This window comes from Centroberyx affinis, unplaced genomic scaffold (assembly GCF_046629955.1).
Source record: "Centroberyx affinis isolate AG114_WGS23_722 - 3 ecotype Tasmania unplaced genomic scaffold, CSIRO-AGI_Caff_v1 ptg002483l_1, whole genome shotgun sequence".
Taxonomy (NCBI): domain Eukaryota; kingdom Metazoa; phylum Chordata; class Actinopteri; order Beryciformes; family Berycidae; genus Centroberyx; species Centroberyx affinis.
In genome coordinates, this window is record NW_027280713.1 from 393,046 (window position 1) to 413,597 (window position 20,552).

The 20,552-nt window shown below is 39.9% G+C and overlaps 1 protein-coding gene across 1 annotated transcript; it reads right to left on the minus strand.

Annotated features, from left to right (window-relative positions):
* Positions 1 to 1,216: 1,216 nt before the first annotated feature.
* On the minus strand, positions 1,217 to 14,462 carry pip5k1ba (phosphatidylinositol-4-phosphate 5-kinase, type I, beta a). The gene is made up of 13 exons (XM_071534076.1): positions 14,391 to 14,462; positions 12,599 to 12,729; positions 12,176 to 12,293; positions 11,834 to 11,986; positions 10,721 to 11,017; positions 8,278 to 8,462; positions 7,651 to 7,731; positions 7,418 to 7,466; positions 7,216 to 7,300; positions 6,944 to 7,084; positions 6,239 to 6,344; positions 5,728 to 5,824; positions 1,217 to 2,899 (listed from the first exon to the last, which is right to left on the minus strand). The coding sequence occupies exons 1-13, from the start codon at positions 14,460 to 14,462 to the stop codon at positions 2,897 to 2,899; spliced, it is 1,518 nt and encodes a 505-aa protein (XP_071390177.1). The 3' UTR covers positions 1,217 to 2,896.
* Between the last annotated feature and the right edge of the window lie 6,090 nt (positions 14,463 to 20,552).

The window sequence follows — 20,552 nt, forward strand, 5'->3', positions numbered from 1 at the left end:
ACAGTTGAGTATGATTTTGGTGCTTGTCAGACCGGTTCAGCCTGTTCCAGGAATAAGACCCTCTGGCATGTCTGATGCTGGAAACAAGAGAGGCCTATTAAAGGCTGTTACACTCTGCGGCTGTTTGTGCCCAGCAGGAAACCTGACTCAGTGTTAAGAGCCGGATATAAAAACCCTGCTGGTTAAAGAGACAATCCCAAAACTGACAGGCCGCTGCTTTGATCCCCACACCAGCCAGTTTCCCTGATAAAGACGCTGAACTCCAGCCTCCTTCTGGGTGCTGCTGTACTTTCATCCCTCTGATGAAATGTGAGCATGCACAGTTGTGGGATATGTGAAGAAACAAAATACTGTGTGTATTAAATTCCTAAAAATATGGTCAGTGATGTTTGTATGACATTGTCCCAGCTTGTAAGTTATGGTGAGAAATTCTGGTTTGATATCAACTGTTTTCAAAGCCTTTTGTGCCATAAAACACCTTTAACATTCTCCTGAACCAAGATGATCAATGAAGTCAATGTTTCCAACCACAGTCAAGTCTTAAGGTTAACATTATCATATGCCATTTAGCACATACTTTCACCCAAACGGCCTTACAGTGCCAGATTAGCCCCCCTAAACCTGTAACCCTGCAGCTTTGGGTCCATGCTCTACTCAATGAGCCACACTGTTTATTATTGAAGCTCTATGGCCATAACCCATCTGTGGGTGAAGACAGAAACTGTATTTTACCGTACAACAAAATTAAATTGAATGTAACCAGTCTGATAGATCCAAATTTAATTTGAATTCACAAAATGCATTTATTGTAATCAGACTGTGGCTCGATGGTATTATCTAGACACAGATGCAATCTCTGTTTAAACTCAATTAAATAAATAGATGCATTTCATCATCCTCTGTAGGTTTTGACAGAACACACACACTCACATCCACGGTCACACACACTGACACACACACACACACCCCTAAATAAAGTAAGGGAAGAGAAAAATCTTTACTATAGCTTCTTTCCATGCTGCGCCCCCTTGTGACTAAATAGAATTATGACAATGGATGCTATTGGATCTGTAGCATGTTTAAGAAAAAGAAGAGAAAAAAGAAAACATTTATGTAACTACATAAAATATTCATTTATTTTACAAATAAAGTTTTGCTATAATACAGTAGTATACATCACATAAAAGCATTGATTTTGAAATTCTCATAAGCCCTGTGGACAAAAATGGAAGACATTTAATAAAACATACAACATGCTCACTTTTACTATCAGGATTCCTAACAATTTACAACAGGTATTATTTTTTATTAAATCCCAATGAAGATCAAAGATGCATCTTGATTCTGTATATGTAAGGCACAGAGCGACATAAAAGGAAAAAGGTAAATACACTCGAGAAAGACTGAAAACTATTTCTCCTAATTCATTTATGGGAGTAGTTTAGACATATCAGATTACAGCCATTATTACATTATGTTACATTATGTCATTTAGCAGACGCTTTGTCCAAAGTGATTTACAATAAGCACATTTACATCTACATTTCTTTTTACATATATAAATAAAAATAGAAAACAAGAGAAAGAAGAGAGAATGTATGAATGAATGTATCAGATACATTTTGTATGTGCATTGGGATTTTAATACCAGGTTACCTGGTGCAATACGTCTTAAAATGGATTGGTGTGGCTGGTATATGGACTCAACACCGAACAGTATGGCACTTCAGGACAGGCTAATACATGTGACTGCATCAACATATAAATTGGTATTTCTCTTCATTCAGTTCTGTGAAACCAGAAAGATCTCAGAACATGTCTCTATAAATATACAATTTGAAAAAAACGACAACAACAAAATGTCTCTTCTATAGTTAATCAAGTAAGTAGGCTAGAATTAGTCTTTCAGGGATCCAGCCTCTGAGAGATATGAACATTTCACAGAAGATCAGGAAATCAATAGCAAGGATGCACTTTAAAGCAAAAAGCCAAGAGGAGTGAATGGATGAACTCAAATTTCCGAGGCACACATTTTCCTGAGCAAAGTCACTGTTATTAAATTAGCAGCAAAGTGTACAATAACCAGGAGAAGAAGCAACTCCATAGTGTTATGTATTAATACAGTGGTACAGTGATCTTATCTTACACAAACAGAACCTACATCCCAATCTGTTATTGATGGGATTTCTACAGAAGAATGATGTATTTACTAATCAATCTGAATTGGCAGGTTTTGTTTGACTCAAAATCAGAGTTTACAATGCTGCAGATGGTGATGCACACAGTGGAGACTGACATGTAGTCTACTGCCTGTAGTATGTCTTTGCAGTTTTACTATGTTGATTTAGGGCTGGGCGATAATTCAATACTTTAGTTTGTTGTCTTTCAGTGGAATCATATGGTGATGATATGGTGATTTTTGATATCGTGACACACAATTCTGCTGTCTAAATTGATGATAACAAGCAAATTTTATCAAAAAACCCCCCCCAAAAAACTGGCAAAATTAGGTATGGTAGGAATATTATTTGAAAATTTCAGTTTTGTTTGACATCACACCCTTACATTACCATTCAGCTCAGTGGGATGAAGATAAGTGAGCCATATCATGATGTATATTGGTATCGGAAAAAATTCTTATGATTATCATGATTTCAACTGTATCGCCCAGCCCTGTGTTGGCTGTTGTTACGTCTCTGCACCAATACAACCAAGATAAACCCCCACATATCTATTGTACTTGATGAATTAAGAGATTGCATTTTCACTTAGCCAAGATTGCAGCAGCGGAATAGATGTATTTTGGGATTTGTTGTGCAGCTGACGGCTGGGACGTTAAAGGCCTTTATCTTGTAGAGGTACAGCTGGATGGAGCGGCACCGTGGGACATTTTTCCTCACTAGAAAAAAAAAAGAGAAAGGATTTTTTCTTTGTCATTCAGGTAACAGAACACAAGAGTGGATGTAAAAGCCATCCTACTATAAAATTAGGAAAACTCTGTCCTTCTGTCTGTCTGTCTGCATCCATTTTGCTCCTCAATGGGTTGGCCAATCAATCTGAAACTGCACATGGGCATTGAGCATTGGCATAGGCAGGGACTGACGAAGCTGATTTTTCCATTTTCCCAAAATTACGCTGTTTATGCGCATTTTTGGCAAGTCTGCGTTGAGTTGTGGCACGCACATCCCTGGGTATGGACTAGTTTATATAGAAACTTAATTTAGATTTAGACCTTATTATGTAGACAATTCTGTATTTCTTTTATTTTATAACTTGTATTAGGTTGGTCTAGCCTATAGTCACAAAATGCTTCATGTGTAATCTTAATTGCCTTAAATAAATGCTTCTCACTCATTGGTTCATAGTGCTTTATTGTGTTTTATCTTTGCATAATTAAATATATAGTAAGGAGGAGTAAACATGTAGTCATGTGTTAAAAGCAGCTTGAACACACAGAGGAAACTGCAGAACAGTGGGAGTCACGACTGAAGCCAAATGAAGACAAATGACAAATGAACACTGCTAGATAAGTTCAAGGCCTCAATTTACCTTCCGTGGATCCTGTGGCCGCTACTACTTTATGAATCCCACTGTCTAACTGTCAAGGGCTTTGCGATTAGATTAACCACAACGTCTGCAGGCTTACCACAAAGCCTCAGTGGCATTACTTTATAAGGGCTGAGGAACAGCTTCAGAGGCCTGAATGAGGATTTTGTGGTTATGTAAGAGAAGTGCCATAGTGAAAGGAAATCCAGCAGGGACTGTAAGGTTTCTCTGGCTGACACAGAAGTAAGAACTGGGATGGAAGTGGAGAGTGCAGGATGCAGCTGAGTCGGGGGGGGGGGGCAAATACCAACACCGAGCAGTCCAAGGGGCAAGTGCCAACAAGGCACTGCATGCTGGGATAGTGGGGATAGATAAACAGCATGGAAAGATGTAAGCAAGTAATGGATCGTTAAATCTTTTGGTCAAACCTCTGGCAGGCCAAGCCTCAGTGTATCGAGTTCATGATTCACTCCAGGGTCAGGGTCAATTCATGAATTAACTCATCAATTCAATTCAACTGAAGTATTGGAACTGGAATTTGAAAAAACCTACAGGAAACAGAATTGGAATTGAATTGGAATTTCAGGAAGCTGAATTTAATTCAATGAAATTCTGTGAAATTCCATGTTTTTTTTGTTTTTTATTCTTACCACATATCTGAGATTACACCTACATTACATTACATTACATCATTTAGCAGACGCTTTTGTCCAAAGCAACTTACAATAAGTACATTTTGTCAACACCTAGTGTTATATGTTATCAATGCTGAATATTATAAACTGTTAAAGGTATTGGTATTTGATGCATAACATTTAATCGTAATACATACATTATGATTGAATGTATTTGATTTGTTTAACTCAGCTATCATAATGTTTGATAATGTTTAGCGAGTCAGGACAAACTCTCTTAGAAGTGGAATTTAATGGAATTCAATTCTGTTTCCTGTCATTCCAATTCAATTCCAATTCTGTTTCCTTAGAGCTGGGTGACATTCACATTACAACTCCAATTATATCTCCAGGAACTGAATTGGAATTTATCATGCATTCTCAATTCACTTCATGAATGGCCCCAACACTGACTTCACTCCCCAGGCCATCCAACCTCATCTGAGTCATCGTAATGATGAAGCATACAAACAGCTCCTATCCCAAGAAACTTAGCAGTGGGACACTTTCATGGGTGATGCAACCAGGTGGTGAAAGCTGTACAAACACCATCTGCAGAAGCATCACCTTTGATGAGCTGCTTCACCCAGAAAGACAGGCCATTGCTTTTGTCAAAGTGCCTTAGCCAAGAGTGCCAGTTGAGCTGAACAGCAAAAGACTGGAAGCTGAAGATTGAAGTAGTTCAAATACCCAGAAACCATCACAGCGACCACAGTGCTGCTCTCTCTCTAACACATGAAGACAGGTGGTCAGAAGAAGGAAGGAGACAAGAGGAAGGAGACAAGCGTCTGCAGAACAGTCTCTCTGCAGGGCCTGCATTTTGCTTGTGGTGCACAGCAGTGCACCACAAGCGAGCATACAAAATTGTCCATCAAAACCACCACAAAGTTTGCACAGAAGGCCTCAAGAAAGCTGACGAACAAGAGGAACGATCTACGAACGTCGCTTGCTGCTCGGACACAAGCCGAGGACTGATCAACTCCAGCTGGGTCGCCTGGGTGAGACTGTCTGATGCTGAAAATGCAGAGACACCCAGTGACTCCAGGTTGCATCGATAATGATAATGCATCGTCTCCAAATACATCAGATGATGTACTGTGTGTGTAATCCAAGTTCGTTCACCAAGTGTGTTGAGTCCAATTAAAGCGATGTCAAAGTCATCATATTGTTTAAGGCGTTGTTATAATAATAACGTTATGGTTTCATAATAATGACAATATCATTTCACTTGACTGAATTATCAGTGACATCAGAAAAGTGTCTGTGTTGTCGTGAAAACATGCTGAATCACAAGTTCACTGGAAATGCGACTAAAGTCTAACGTTTTGCACCTGTGCAATGCTGTCCTATATAATTACTATTCAAATTTCAAGTTTCAGCAGCTATAATACTAATAAAAACATAATAATTAATAAATAATAGCATAACAGAGCAGCACAGTTCTGCTCAGTTCATTAACTTCTGGCAGAAAAAGCTCTGGGTACTTATTATATGAAGTGATTCATACCAAGTAGACGTCCAGTTCTGAGTCTGACTGGCTCCTGCTGAGGGAGGGCAGGGAGTCGTCCAGCGCTATGGTGGAACTGGAGGCGCGCCGGTCTTCACTGCGGAGAAACAGGGTAGTCATGGTAACCGGCAATTAGCAATACTGTAATAAAGGCAACCGGCAGGCGATCTGTGTATTAAGAACTTGTTCGAGGAATGTAGTTCCTTAAGTTGACAAACTCGTTTGTAAAGGAGTAGGATGCAAACGCACACACCAACAATGATGTCAACAAAAGCAGTGTATTGCTGCTTTTGCTGAAAAACCTTGTAGCTCCAATTTGTATGATATTCATGTTTTTAGTTGTACTGGAGACTGACATGTTCATTCATAAGTTTCACAACCCCATAGGGCTTATTCAAATCCTGTGGCAAAACTTCATATGCATTAGCCTCAATTTAAAAAATAAGGTTGTTTTTTCTAAATTCCTGAAAAACTGACAAGGCTTTGATCCGACAGCAGCGCACACACTTACCTGTTTTCAAGGTCCTCTTCATCTTTTTCGGTGGACTCAAAAGAAACAGAACGGTTCAGTCCAGCAGATCTTGGGACGAGGTCTGGGTGCTTGGAGGAGCTGAACACTGTTGCAAAAAAACAGATCCTGAATGAATGGATGAATGAACCATAAAATGAAGCAAAGAATAATATTTTGAAGTTATATGTAGAGCTCATAGATGTAAACCTGACTTGAACCGCAACCTACCACTTTGCAGGTCTCCTTTGAAAAGTAACTAAATCTCAAGAGAAAAACCCAGGCAGCTAACCAAAAACTTCCACCTAAAATTATATTTAGTGCACATCATTGTATGGCAACACTTAAGCACACTGTATATTTTAGTGGAGGCTAGAAGCTATCTTGGAATCTTAAAAAGAGGCAGCATTTGCATCCTGGTGCACAGAGATGAAATGTGCTGCTAATCTTCATATCACATAAGTTGATCAAAGGGCTTTTTTTTTTCCAAAAACTCTGCGTACTTTACCTTTTCTACCTGTTTCTTAATAGTTTACCTGGCACTTTCAGGAACATGGGTTACATTTTATTGCCAAAGTGCAGTGGATTTGACACTTTTACTCCCATAATTTTACCGTTTTACTATTTGTAAGTTGCTCTGGATAAGAGCATCTGCTAAATGCCTAAAATGTAATGTCATGTTATGTAAATGTTTTCCTTTAAACTTACGAGTTCCATCCAGGTTGTCCATGCTCTGGGCCTTCTTCTCCTCCCTCTGCTCCTCCTTGAGTGGAGACAGAAACTCCTGAGAGGCTGACTTCAGTACGTAGAGGGAACTCCTCTTCCTCCTAGAGGACGCTCCTCTCAAAGCTGAGAGAGAGAGAGAGAGAGAGAGAGAGAGAGAGAGAGAGAGAGAGAGAGAGAGAGAATCACTCAGCAGATCTGACCACATATTAGTGCTATGTACAGAATACAGGAGTTATGTTGGAGGAGCAACTTACGATGAATCTTTTTGAATACAGTTGAGCCCATGAATTTCATAAATCTGTCTGCATAAAAATTAGGCCTGTGAACTGACACCGTGTCCTAAAAAACAGAGAAAAAAAGTCACAATACACACACACACACACTCATGCACACACACACACATGCATATAGTTAGATATGTCAGATCTATGAAAGCCAAGGTAAGGAGTTGCATACCCCATCATGCACAAGTGCTTTCCAGGAGTGTTCCATCTTCTTGATGAACCTGAGGAAACAACATACCATGATAAATTATAGATAGTACACATGTCTCTTCACCCCTTTAATTAAGTACACACAGTATATATACTAAAGGACTGGCTGCCCAGGCGCTCCGACCATTCGGGTGAAATGCATACATGTCTGTGCTCTAAAATTCCTACAAAAAAACAATGTCATACATGTCTTACCTGTAGGACTGCAGGATATCAATGATTCCTAAAAAGATGAGCAACTTCTCATCTTTATGTTTGGCAGGGATCCCACCCATTCTGAAAAAGATGAGGAAGGTACACTTTACAAGTAACAGTGACTACAATGCTTTCTTGTCTTGTATTGATCAGTGGGCTGAGAATGTGCAGATTGAGTTACATGTGTGTGTGGGAGAGTAAGAGAGAGAGTTAGAGAGAAAGAGAGAGAAACAAAGACTGGCTTTGTATGAACTTGCACTTTAAAATGCTTTGAGAATTGTTTTGGTGCCTTAATGCTGTCACATCCACACTTTCAGAGATAACAAACATATTTTACTTTGAAACACCTTGAATTTGTTTGGAAACCATTTGAAAACCATTCAAGGGTTTTAGCTGCAGGTGTGTAAAGTCATCAAAACTTTATTGCCTCTACATTATGTATGCTTGTGCAACATGTATGCTTGGCAAGCTGTAAAAATGCTAAACTGAAACATTTCCAATCTTAAAATAAACCAAACCATGAAATATTTGTTAAGAACTGTGTATTTTTCCGTTGTTGCATGTCCTACAAAGCCAGAGAGGCAGAGACAGTGTGTTTACAAAGTAAGAGAGAGGACGTTTTCTCACGTGTCATCGTCAGCCACTGGTTCGGGGGCCTTGACGTTCCCCTGGATGGACTCCAGGGCCGTGGAGTAGAGGACCTTCTGTCCTCTTCTACTGTCGCCCCGGTTCCCCCTGCCCAGCGTCTTCTGGTCCAAGACGTGGATCCCCAGCAGGAGACTGTAGTCCATGATCTTGAAGCTCTCCAGCACCTGACAGAGACATACACATGACTAAATCAACCTATAGGCATGAAGCAATTACATTAGGGAGACTGTCCTTCAACCAGAGGCGTTGGGGGTAAAAGCCTCCATGTCGGCAAGCATCTGCCCCACTGAAGTGTCTTTGAGCAGGCAACAAAGTTTCACATTATCATTATTGTGCTACATTTACTTATTTTAGACTTTAACTATCTTTAGCTATCATTTGCTTCTTGTTGATGTTTTATTTTTACTGTGTATGCATGCTTGTGCTCTATGGACCAGATGGATTTCATAAATGGATAAATAAAGTTAAACTTGAACCTGAACTTGAAACTTGTATTACAGTACCTTTTAGTTATTTATCCAACTCTTAGATCAATTTAACAATGGGCATCTAACTAAAGTAGTAAAACAGAAACTGGCCATGACATAAAAATAAAACATAAATATGCTGTTTGTTTTTTACCGCCCACTTATTAAACATTTCAAAAACAAGCTCTGAATTGACCTCTCAACCTTTGGCAGACACCCAAGCAAGTCCCAGTTAAAGGGGCTAAACCTGGATCTGCAAACCAAACATACTGTACAACACGAGCCTCAATCCCTCTGACCAAATGCTGATGTCATGCAGTAACTCCTGTAAACAAAGAGGCCTTTACATTCGACTGAGTTACCTAATACACAAACTCAGAGCGCACAGCGGCCCGATAACAGCACGTTACGCCTAGACTGGCTGTTGTCCTGCTCCTGGGTCCAGTTCCTAAGCCTGGTAATATGAGTCAGGTGCTTTGCTCTGCTGGAGGTAATCCTGGATGAGGAGGCCGCTGTTATTTCCCACTAATCAAAGAATAGGCGGGCAACTTAACAAGGTCATCCATAAGGGCTTGGGGGGGAGAGAGAGTGGGGTGGAGGGAAGGGGGCCTGGCTGACGGAGCATGCTTACTTAATAAACATAATACAGGGTTCCTACACAGTTTCAATTTCAAAATCTCATACTTTTTTCAGACTTTATTTTCTTGATTTGAAGATTTTGGGTCTTCATTAGATTCTTCTTCATAGCAACAAATATCAGAATATTTGAGATGACAGGGGTCTAAACAACAGAAAATATGTAGTCGCATGTACATCGGGACATTCTAACAATACTTTCCCACAATTTTTCAACCTCTTTTGTGCGATTTCCAAACTTTTTCATCACTTTTGAAAATACCCAGTTCTTTTCCCATACTTTTCCAGACTTTCCAGATCTGTGCAGGAACCCTGACAATATTATCGGAGGGCAGTTCAGGCTGTGTCAAAGAAAGGTTTAAGCCTAATGTGATGCCTGCGTGGTTTTATTCCAAATAACTTATTGTGGAGCTATGTAGACATTATGGACTAAGTTGCAGTCTGCTACAACCAAATCGAAGACCTCACTGTGGTCTGCAAACTCAGTACGTTACCTGCAGATTTTTAAACACATTCTAAAATCCTAAATCCACACATGAGATTGCCTCCTAGTTAGCCATTTTCTGTGTGTGGGGGCCTGTATCCGGCCGCTCTGACGTTACTTCAGTGACTGGAGCAACACCAGACTCTCTGAATCGCTCGACAAAATCTGAAGAGTGGGCGGGACGAGATTCAGGAGTCTGGAACCAGGCTACAGACACCCTGTTACCACTGGAGACTTTCTGATGTTCTGTTATACAACCGTCTAAACTGTTAAAATATCATATCTAATATTATCTTGTTTGTAAACGACATAAGGGATAACAGAAACGATGAGAGAACATAATTTTGCTTTTCTGATCACATTGGAGAGCTAAGTTCAGTTACAAAGTTCCTTATAGAACAATGACGACGTCTTCAGCAATGACAATCACATACAACATGCCCATGGCCTAGCACAGTGATTCTCAACCTTTTTCATATCAAGGACCCCTAATTTAGTCCACATTAGGGCCACGGACCCCCATTTGATGAGATTTTGTCTTTCAGACCCAAATCTGACGATATCTTTTATTGCTAGATATGATTTTGTCCAGAATCCCATGACTATCTGTATTGTAGGTAGAGAGATAACAGTGAAACTATGATCAAAACAGTCATTCTTCTACATTCTCTAATTGTGTTAACTTCTTGTAAGTGAAATAATGGTGAAGTTTAACAATTCATCAATTTGCTGGGGACCCCCTGGAACCTCCTCAAGGACCCCTGGTGGTCCCCGGACCCCTCGTTGAGAACCACTGGCCTAGCAGATCCATCATCTAACCCCTACGTGAACGCACCCGGCAGTCCCTCTGCAGGGTTTTCATCAGGGCGTTGTAGGTGTCGGCGTCGAAGTGCAGGCCCTCGTGCATCTCCTGGAAGTCCAGGTCTTTGAACGTGGGCGAGGACTTGCCGCGCTCTTTGCGTGAGGCGCGGCGTTTGTACGTGGATCCCTTCAGGTCGTATTTGTAGTGCATCTTCATGGCGCGCGGCAGCACGTTGTTCATCACCACCAAGCGGATGTTGACGCCGCCGCACTGGATGCAGTAAAGGCCGTAGAACTTGGGCAGCAGCGTCCTCGGGTTCTGATTCAGGTTCTGATAAGAAATATTTTATGGTTATACAGATGTGATAGATAAGAGACTAATGGTTGTTTTCTTTAGAGCATTATTATGTCAGCGAATCTTGCCCTGTCTCTTTGCAAGATATGTAAGGTCCTGTTGTCCTTAAGCAATACTTTAAAAATATTTCTCTGCACCTTGGTCACCAAGACAAATTCTAGTATTCTGATTTTGATTCTTGAAGGGTAATCTCCTCAAGACTTTCCCACTGTGATTCAAAATACAGTACATCTCCTATTGACTGCAAATGTACTAAAACAAATGTGTCCAAATCACCTACAGCTACAAAACACTTTCAACACAAATTCATGTAACTGGTGTGAAAATGACAACAACATTGGAACCGTATTCGTATTTCTGATCGAGATTTGGGATTTTCTTTGGTATACATCACTGTTGGCAGATTAACTCTCTTTAACTCCGGTTTTGGTAAATATCATATTTTTATCAGAATTGAAAGATTAGCTGTTCTTCTATGGGTTGAGAAAATATTTGTCTAACTTAACTAATAGTTAAGTGTCTGAAACCCTTTCAAATCATGTATAATTTTAAAAATGTATAGTCATAATCGAAAAAGCAGCCTGTTTTTCTGAAGTTGACATTTTTGACATACAAGGTTTTCCCCCTGTCAGCAGCAATATGCATAAAATCCCTAAGCTGAGTTGAGTTAAGTTGAGTGTTTGACCATAACTTTGCATATAGCTCTATAGCTGCTACTGACATGTAAATCCTCACGTGCGTTGGCACTGACCAGAAGTCAACACTGTGTTTGCATTGGCGGGCGAGGCTCACCATGTAGTAACCAGGAAGCAGTTTCTGCAGGAACTCGGCCTCTTTGTGCTGCACAGTCTTAATGATGAACTCGTCATCGCTGGTAAGGTAGAACCAGGAACTGCTGGCCCCGGGGTTGGACAGCTCGATCAAAGGCTCATTACAGATGGAGTACTGCAAGTCAGACAGCGGTAACAGCCCTCGTATGACAACGTGTTGCAATAAAATCAACAGAAATACTCATAAAATCGCACTGAATCAGAATGATGATCATTACTGCGTGTGTGCCTCTGGGTGTGTGTGTGTGTGTATTTCTGTTTGTGTGCGTCAGTAGTGTCTTTGAGAGACGCTCCCCACACTAACCAGATAGTCATCTGGTTTGATGCCAAACAACTCCCTGAAGTAGCGAAAGGCTAGAGGCGCGTAGGTTTTCAGACGGAAATCTGGGAAATGGTGGGCTGGAGTCAGGTTGCTTCCCTCACTGGTGACCAAAGGAAAACAAAAATATATTTAAGCCAGTATGAGAAAAGCAACATTATACAACAAGACCATGGTGTCTGCTTCTCTACACAGGGGGGGGGCAAAACATAGGAAAACAATGTCCATAAAAACTGTAGGTTTGCCGCACACTTACATAATCACTCATAGACATTACATGGCAGGATGTGCCATGTAATGAGGACAATCTAGGAATTTCAGTTTGTTGGTGGTGCAGTCTGAAAATCACTCTGAACATGTGCATCAGCTAAATGCCAAAAATGCAAATGTGTGTAAATCAGTGTGTACCTGGGTAGGAAGACACTCTCTACCATGGAGAAGTCCTGCATGAGCACATCCCTGTCTGGTTTGGAGCTGAGGTTGCCCACAGCATAACCAATGCCCAGCTGGATGGCACCTTTCAGGGCAGCTGCTGTGGGCTACAACCACAAAACCAAAAAAACCCCAAAAAAACAAGAACTGAGATGTGAATCTATTTAAGCTGCATACAGAAATCTGACACTTCTGGGGATAAAAGCTTCTTTATTTCTGAAGTACTGAAATTCAGGCAACTTTTTCTAAAAAGCGATACATATTTTTGGAGTGAAACCCTTCATATAGAAAGGGACACTTGCAATTTGGCCATTCCCAGTGCAAACCTTGTGGTTGGTACATTGTATAATTAAGTGAGAAAGCTAAACTAGTCTCTTGTTTATGAAGTCTGGAACCAGAGAGACAGAGATACTGGATCAGCACTGTCACATCATTCCTCACAGAAATGGACCAAATAAAGCTCCTTTCAATGCAGCAGTGATTTCTCACGACTCATTCTCACATTCTGAGCAGTGTTGTTCTTGGTTGTTCGCATAAAAATCGCATACGTCACTATGCAAATCACAACAGTCACACCATCATGCCTGAAATGTGAGCCTGTCTAGTGTGAGGCAGTTTGAGGTGTATCAGACTTTCTGGGGCATTTAAGACATTTTGGCCTCAAGACAGTATTGGAAGGCGTCGCTGGATGAATACGAGAATGTGTGGCGTTGTTTGGCAACTTGAGTGAAGATCTCTCTTCTGCTGACATTTTTTAAATTCCACTATGCAGGTTTTGGGATGAAAATGATGGTTTTTCAAGATAATTTATAGAAATAATCATCATAAATGCAAAGAATAACATTTTGAAGCAAACCGAATTGATAGTAAGCCTAGAACAGACGTCTTTGAACTGTAAGATACCATGGCAAAAAAAGTACTTAAATACTAAAGATGTAGTCATTTGACTAGAGTTGCCAGTTTCCTTAGTGCAGCCTTAATATAAAAAAAACAACAACTCTTAATTAAAAAAAACCCTCTACTAATTAAATTGACCTGTCTGGGAATTGTAAGTCTGGGAATTTTCCTCAGTTAAACTGAACTGCAGTGAAATCTCTCTGTAAGCCAGACGCTGAAGCTGATCTACCTAATCGCATTGTTCGCCGCTCTGCTCCCTCCATCACCAAATAGCACTGTTACATAACACTGCAGCAAACAAGAAACATGTAGTGCCATTTATGGTGTTTCTCTATTTCTCATCTGAATTTAGTTTCTTACATTTATCTTTTGAGGGAATTTCATTTCATGACCCTTGGACCCTTGAAACCTTTTAAACCCCCACAGAATAATATCAAAAATACATGGGAATCGGTGAGAAAATAAGCGTTCTTTCTTCATTCCTGAAATCACACATTTTTCAAATATGTGTTTTTCATCTAAAAGCATTGATTGAAATATCTCAGGGAGGGAAAAGCATGTAAAAGCCCCATGGTATCACACTAAATAACCAGTATCAAGCTCAGTTTGACCATCTAATGTACAAATGTACAAAAGTAAAAAAGTTGCCTGAATATCACTACTCAATATTTTAAGAAGTAAGCGAGATAATTCCATTCTCATTAATTGTAGTATTTTGTTTACAACAGTCTTACACTAGAATATATTTACATCAGCAAACATTTTGTAATAGTAGGTGTAACTCTTTTTTCCCAAATGGTGGACATCTTATGCTTAATTTTTCATACAAAAAAAAAAAAAAGAGTAATAATGATGAGGAACAACATCTTACCTTTTTGTGGTCCTTTGACCCTTTAGAGGTTTTGGTTCCCCTTCCTACACTGTCAGCGGTTGTGGTTGACATCTTTTGGACAGAGAGAAGCTGATTAGGGGGAAGTTTAGAGGTCGTTCCTAAAACTGTGAGGCAGGCAGGTGAACCGCTGGTGAAGTTCCTTTTCCCCAATGATGAACAGTAAACACAATGATTTACCTTGAATAGATTTTACTGAAACCGCATATCCCAGTCACACAGCTGCTATAGAGAATATGGAGAGAAGTGGAGTCAGACAGTGTGTAATTTGCATGAATAACAATGGAAAGCACATGAAAACTCAAATGCACAACTACAATAAATAGCTCAGACATGTATTAACATCTCATCTTCACAATCAGAGAGTGTAAAATAATCCCCTCCACTCTCAGAAGCCCAACAAGTCCACTTTTAACACTTTGTCCATCTATTTTACATTTCTTCTGCAGTGGCATTTTCCCACTCCATGTGTGTCCTGTATAGCAGTCTTCAGTCATCAGGCTTCAAAACATGCATACCTTTCTGGCCGGGGCTCTGCTGTGGTCTGAGGGCCCTTAGGTGGCTGTGTGAGTCTTTAACTCCACACTTTTCTGACAAGATCCCTCGCTGCAACCCTTGATCCCAATTAAGAGGGATTGGGAAAACCATTACATACCAAATCTCCCCCGTTCAGAACATTCCTCAAGGAGGACTCAATGTTTTCTCACTCGCATTTGCAATATAAGCTCCCCAAAAATCAGAAAGAGGCAACAAAAACAACAACAACAACAAACACTTAGTTAAGGAGCCTGTTGAGAACTTGTGTTGCTAAGTGATGAGACATTCATTCATTCATTCATTAAATGGAAAAACATTCACTCAAGTAATATTGTAATAATATGCAGCTGAGTTGATTAAATGTCACTTACTTTGAAACACATGGAATTACTTGCTCCACACTAATATATCCAACATTGAATTTAAATTCCTGTGTCTTGAGGGAAACTATAAAAGCCTGCATTGCTCTTGATTGTTATGATTATTACTGTCCTGTACTGGAAATCTGAATTTGGAAGCAGGAAATTTTCTGTCACAAATATTCTTCCATCCAAGTTCATAACTGTCCCTCTGCTCTGTATGTGAGGCTCTGTTGTCCTTGTGCCATGTCATTTTACTCTAAGTCAATATGTCTCAATATCACTGTACAATTACTGTACTTGCTGATCAAAGTGATTCTGATCCTATATGACTACTGAGCATGTGCAGTTCATTCAGCACGATGCTATCTCAGGATGTGGTCTGGTCTGACGAACAGGCACAGCAGAGGAACAAAACTGTTTCATAAGGGTCAAGAGAAACCTGGTGGTTGTTACCATAATGGACCAGAGGCCCAAGCTGCTCAAAGATCTTCATTATTCCTTTTCATAAAATGGGGTTAATTATATGGTCGGTCTGCCTACATGACCACCGAGTGACATAACACTCCGGCTGCAGACCAACGTGGGTAAAAAAACGTGTTGGGTTTAACGGTCACAAGTGCATTAGTTTGCCTTCTGCTTAGTTGAGGAGATTAAATGGAACGGCTTCCCAATCAAAACAAAGACGCAAAATAAGTTCTTAGTCAGCCTGATTGCTGATTAGATGACATAAAGAAAACAGTGGGGGAAGATCTTCCAAGGTAGCCCAAAGATAAATAAACAAAATAAACAGATAGGAAGTAGCCTACCTTGAATGCAAAAAGTAAGTTTATTAATGCTTCATGTAACATGCTGCCAGAGGAAAAACAGGTTGAAATGTGTTGCATAGCTGCATATACAGTATATAAGCCTTTTTTGTGTTCATCCCTTGCTTACTTGTGCGCTTTTGTTCATTTGTGCGCTGATACGGAACATTAATAAACTTACTTTTGCATTCCAGCTACTTCCTATCTGTTTATTTGTTTCTTTTTTTTAAGAATAAATGCAACCAAATGCAAAAAGCAGTGGATTGTGTATGGGAAGGTTGTAGTCATGTAGACCATGTAGATCTAACACTGCTGTGGGTTGGTGGTGTATGTTATGATATCTTCAGACATGGATTTGATACGGGGTGAAAACCTGGACGCACACAGAAGGGTGTGTGTGTGTGTGTGTGTGTGCGCGCGCGCGAGCGAGCGAGAAGGCTTCATCCACTTCATTAAAACCCAATGGGCTACAGAGTTGAGACTGCAGTAAAGCAGAGAGGTTTGTGTTTACATTTGCAGTGGATGAGGGAGAGAGGAGAGGAAAAATGATGCAAATGAAGGCCTGGATCACCAGCGCAAACAAGACACATGGAGGATTGTGGGAAAGGTAGCCAAGGCTCTGGGGAGGAAGCTAAACAAATATCAAGGAAGGCAGACTAAAGAAACAGTCAGTCACTTTAGTTATATCTTAAAATCTTTTTGAATGACCTGACAGAAAAAGTGATGTGCATTTTTCTGTAATAGGTTATAACTTGCCTGTGTCCTCTTTTAAATCTAAAAAAACAACACTTTTTCAGGATTGCTTCTAATGAATTTTATTGTTTTGAATCTACTTATGAGGACTGTCTTGTGCTTCTGTTGTGTTAAACCTTTTATTTTTATTCTTAGCTGTATAGATTTTATGTTTTGTAAAGCATTGTAAAGCATTTTGTAACCTTGTTTTGAAAAGTGCTCTACAAGTGAAGTTACTATTATTATCATGACTTGTTCTTGTATTTGGAATTATAAAGCAGGCCTACTGTAACACAGAAGCTGGCAAAAGTTAAGTAGATTTGTTTTTAGAGTTCACTCAATGTGGAAACTGTGGATAGCCTCCTTTGTCTGGTCTGTATGTGGGTCAGTACTTAAGATAATAATAAGATAAGATAATATTATAAAATATGCTTTTGTATTAATTAAATTCAATCCATATGGGAACGTCTCGGGTGCAGTCACTGTATAGTTAATCATTTACAGACAAACACAACAGAAACCGTGAAAACCGTTTACATCCTCTTCCATTTCGTTACCGTAACGCTTTCTCTGACTGAGAGGGGAAGTCGTGCTGATTTCCTCTTGTGATATAAACCATCAAGTCATCTTCCTGACCTGCACGGCTCTGCCTACGTGTCATAAATCGATGATAAACAAATTATGCTTCGGCAGCTAGGCTACGTCTGAGTTTCAAACACAGAGATGTAAAACTTAAATAAATATCATCCCGAGTCTTAAACGCGTTTTTGTCGTCGGCGTTTCTATTGGAGGAGGATGAGACGGCAGGTGGCGCTGTCATCCAGGACAGACAGAGACAGGTGGAGACGAGAATAGAAGAAAGTTCAAAGGGGCTCACGCGCTGTTAAGTAGAAAATGTGGAGTCTTACCTCTAACCGGACATCGTTGTCGGCGAATCGAGGTCAGTGACAGGTGGATAAACCAAGCTTCAGTAATATAAACTGTCTGGTTGTGTGGTGAGTGAAGCAAAAATGATCTAGCGACTCAGCATCCTCACCACTTCCCCTCTCTCTCTCTCTCCTCTCTCTCTCTCTCTCTCTCTCTCTCTCTCTCTCTCTCTCTCTCTCTCTCCGCCTACCTGTGGGCTGTTTGGTTGGATCGTGCCTACATTGCATTACATTTAGTTGCACTTTGAGTTCCCAACATGAGTTGTTGTTGCCGTTTTTTTGTGACAGGGTTGTCTATCACAACAAAAACAATATTAACTATTTGTGTTAATTGCCTCACATCAAAGTAAACAGGAGATGATGATCCCCCTAAATAATATTTTACATTATTTACAAATTAGTGTCCAAAAGAAAGGGAAGTTTAAAATTGTTTTTAGTGGGTAAAGATTACACTCAGCAATTGTTCATCCTCCTCCTCCTCCTCATCTCTCACTATCCTCTCTCTCTCTCTCTCTCTCTCTCTCTCTCTCTCATACATAGCCTACTGAGCCTGTTTACAGCAATTCTTTCTCTTGTTCTCTCTCTCTCTCTCTCTCTCTCTCCCTTTCTCTTGCTCTATCAAATTCAAATACAAAATGAGCTTTATTGGCATGAATCAAATAGAAATGAGTGTTGTTAAAGCATATAATGAAAAATACATAAATAGATACAATGCTAAAATACATCACATTTGCAAAGTTCCAATACAGTAATGAAGGCTGTAGGTATAGAACCTCATTGGATACACACATACACACACACACACACACACACACACACACACACCCCTTCCCCTAAGTGGGCCAGAGTTCGAGCTGTCGGAGGTTTGTTTGGGAACACCAGAGGGGACAGACTGCCGGCATGGCGGCCGCCAAGACGCTGACTTGAGGCCATCAGATAGCACCTCGGTTCTCACAGAACCAACACATAACCTTTGCCACATTTGGCTGGAAGACAGCTGCGAGGATGCAGACCCGCTGATTTGGGTTTGAGGAGGACATATCTTCTTCAGTGGCTAAATTATCAGACCGGCACTCCTGGGACTAAGGTTTCTATTCTCTGTATAGATCAGGAAGGCACCAACACTGTTGGGGTTTGGGGTTTGATTCCCACTGAGGCCCCTCCATTATAAAAATGTTGGCACTCATGATAATCTAAGGCAGTGGCTCAGAGTGGTGAACAGTTCAACCAAAGAATGATTTTCCCTTTTCAGTTTGTTACATTTGATTATCAGAGGAGACCTAGAGGCTGAAAATTATTCAAACTATTTCACAAGAAAAAAAACAAAACTATGAGGAAAAACTGGAAAAATAGACACAATAATACATTTGAACAGTATAGTAAATATGTTTTTTTCCTATTCCATTAATCATCTCTGCCCAAAATCATCTTGTGACCCCACTGGGGGTCCTGACCCTCAGGTTGAGAACCATTGATCTATGGACATTTGTATAAAGATGCCCACCAAATGGCATGTGTTATGTTATGTTATGTTATGTTATGTTATGTTATGTTATGTTATGTTATGTTAAGTTATATAGACTTGAGGAGTGCCAACTAAGATTTTTGTTATATACTACTTTGTTTTATACACATACTTATATACTACTTTATTAAAGAGACACATTTCTCCAAATTGCTACATCAAAATGTTTTATATACTACTTTTTCATGATGTTGTTTTAATTGTCCAATAAAATTAATTCTGATTCTGATAATGCTTTATGTATTATTCATGTTTGAGGATAATCCTTCAAAGAATATAAGTCCATTTTTAGTTTCCAAATGAGAGATGATTTCATAGAAAGGCTAAGTTGTAGTAACAGTGTAAATTCCTAATAAATATAGTTGTGTATTTTCAGGTGATGTATCACACTCACTGTAGTCTGAAGGTTTATTTGACAGGAAGATCAATTTGTCCAGCTATTAAGAAGCAGCTTGTCTTCAGCGTGTGTCTGTGTGTTTATTTGGGTGTGTAAGAGGAATTTCTTCACAAGGCTTTTCAACATCATCAACCACAACATTGTCAGAGACAGAGCCACAACACAGGCAGATGACTCACATCAGTCTCGCAAATATTAGGCTGTAAGATGAACAACAGAAAACATTTTAAGATTTTTATTTTCATGTCCCTTTTAATACATGTGCATCGCGTTAAGGACAGCACACACTCATGTTATTTATCAACACAGCTTGTGTTAATAACAACACAGATTCAATTACAAAATACATTGTTATTGACACGTTGTGTTGAAAACTAACATAAATGTGTATTCTTCTAAACTACATTCACATTTGTTGAATATGACACATCCGTTTATGAGTGTGAGAGTAACATCAGGTTTGTCACATGACTCTGTCAACATTACAAATTCACTGCAGCTACAGGTGGATTTGTTTTGAGTCCAGATTATTGATACAGCTGCACTCTTCACAGACAGCGGAGTCAGAATCTGCCCTCAGCCCCGGTGGGAGGCTTTCCCCCTCCGATACGAGACACCTGAAACACACACACACACACACACACACACACACACACACACACACACACACACACACACACACACACACACACACACACACACACACACACAGACTGGTTGGAAAAAATCCCCAAAGTTGCTCCAAAAATTTAAATGCATTGCGGTTTTACCATAGAAAACCATACATACGGCTAATGTACAAGTCTTGATAATATAATATTGTTAAAATAGACCCAATACACATAATGGAATATGGTTTGAA

Coding starts and splice junctions, on each gene's coding strand:
- pip5k1ba (XM_071534076.1), bottom strand. CDS start 14,462: ATGTCAACCACAACCGCTGACAGTGTAGGAAGGGGAACCAAAACCTCT. Junction 7,732..8,277: donor CCAGTGGCTGACGATGACAC/GTGAGAAAACGT, acceptor CATCTTTTTCAG/AATGGGTGGGATCCCTGCCA. Junction 5,825..6,238: donor GAAGAGGACCTTGAAAACAG/GTAAGTGTGTGC, acceptor GTTTCTCCGCAG/TGAAGACCGGCGCGCCTCCA.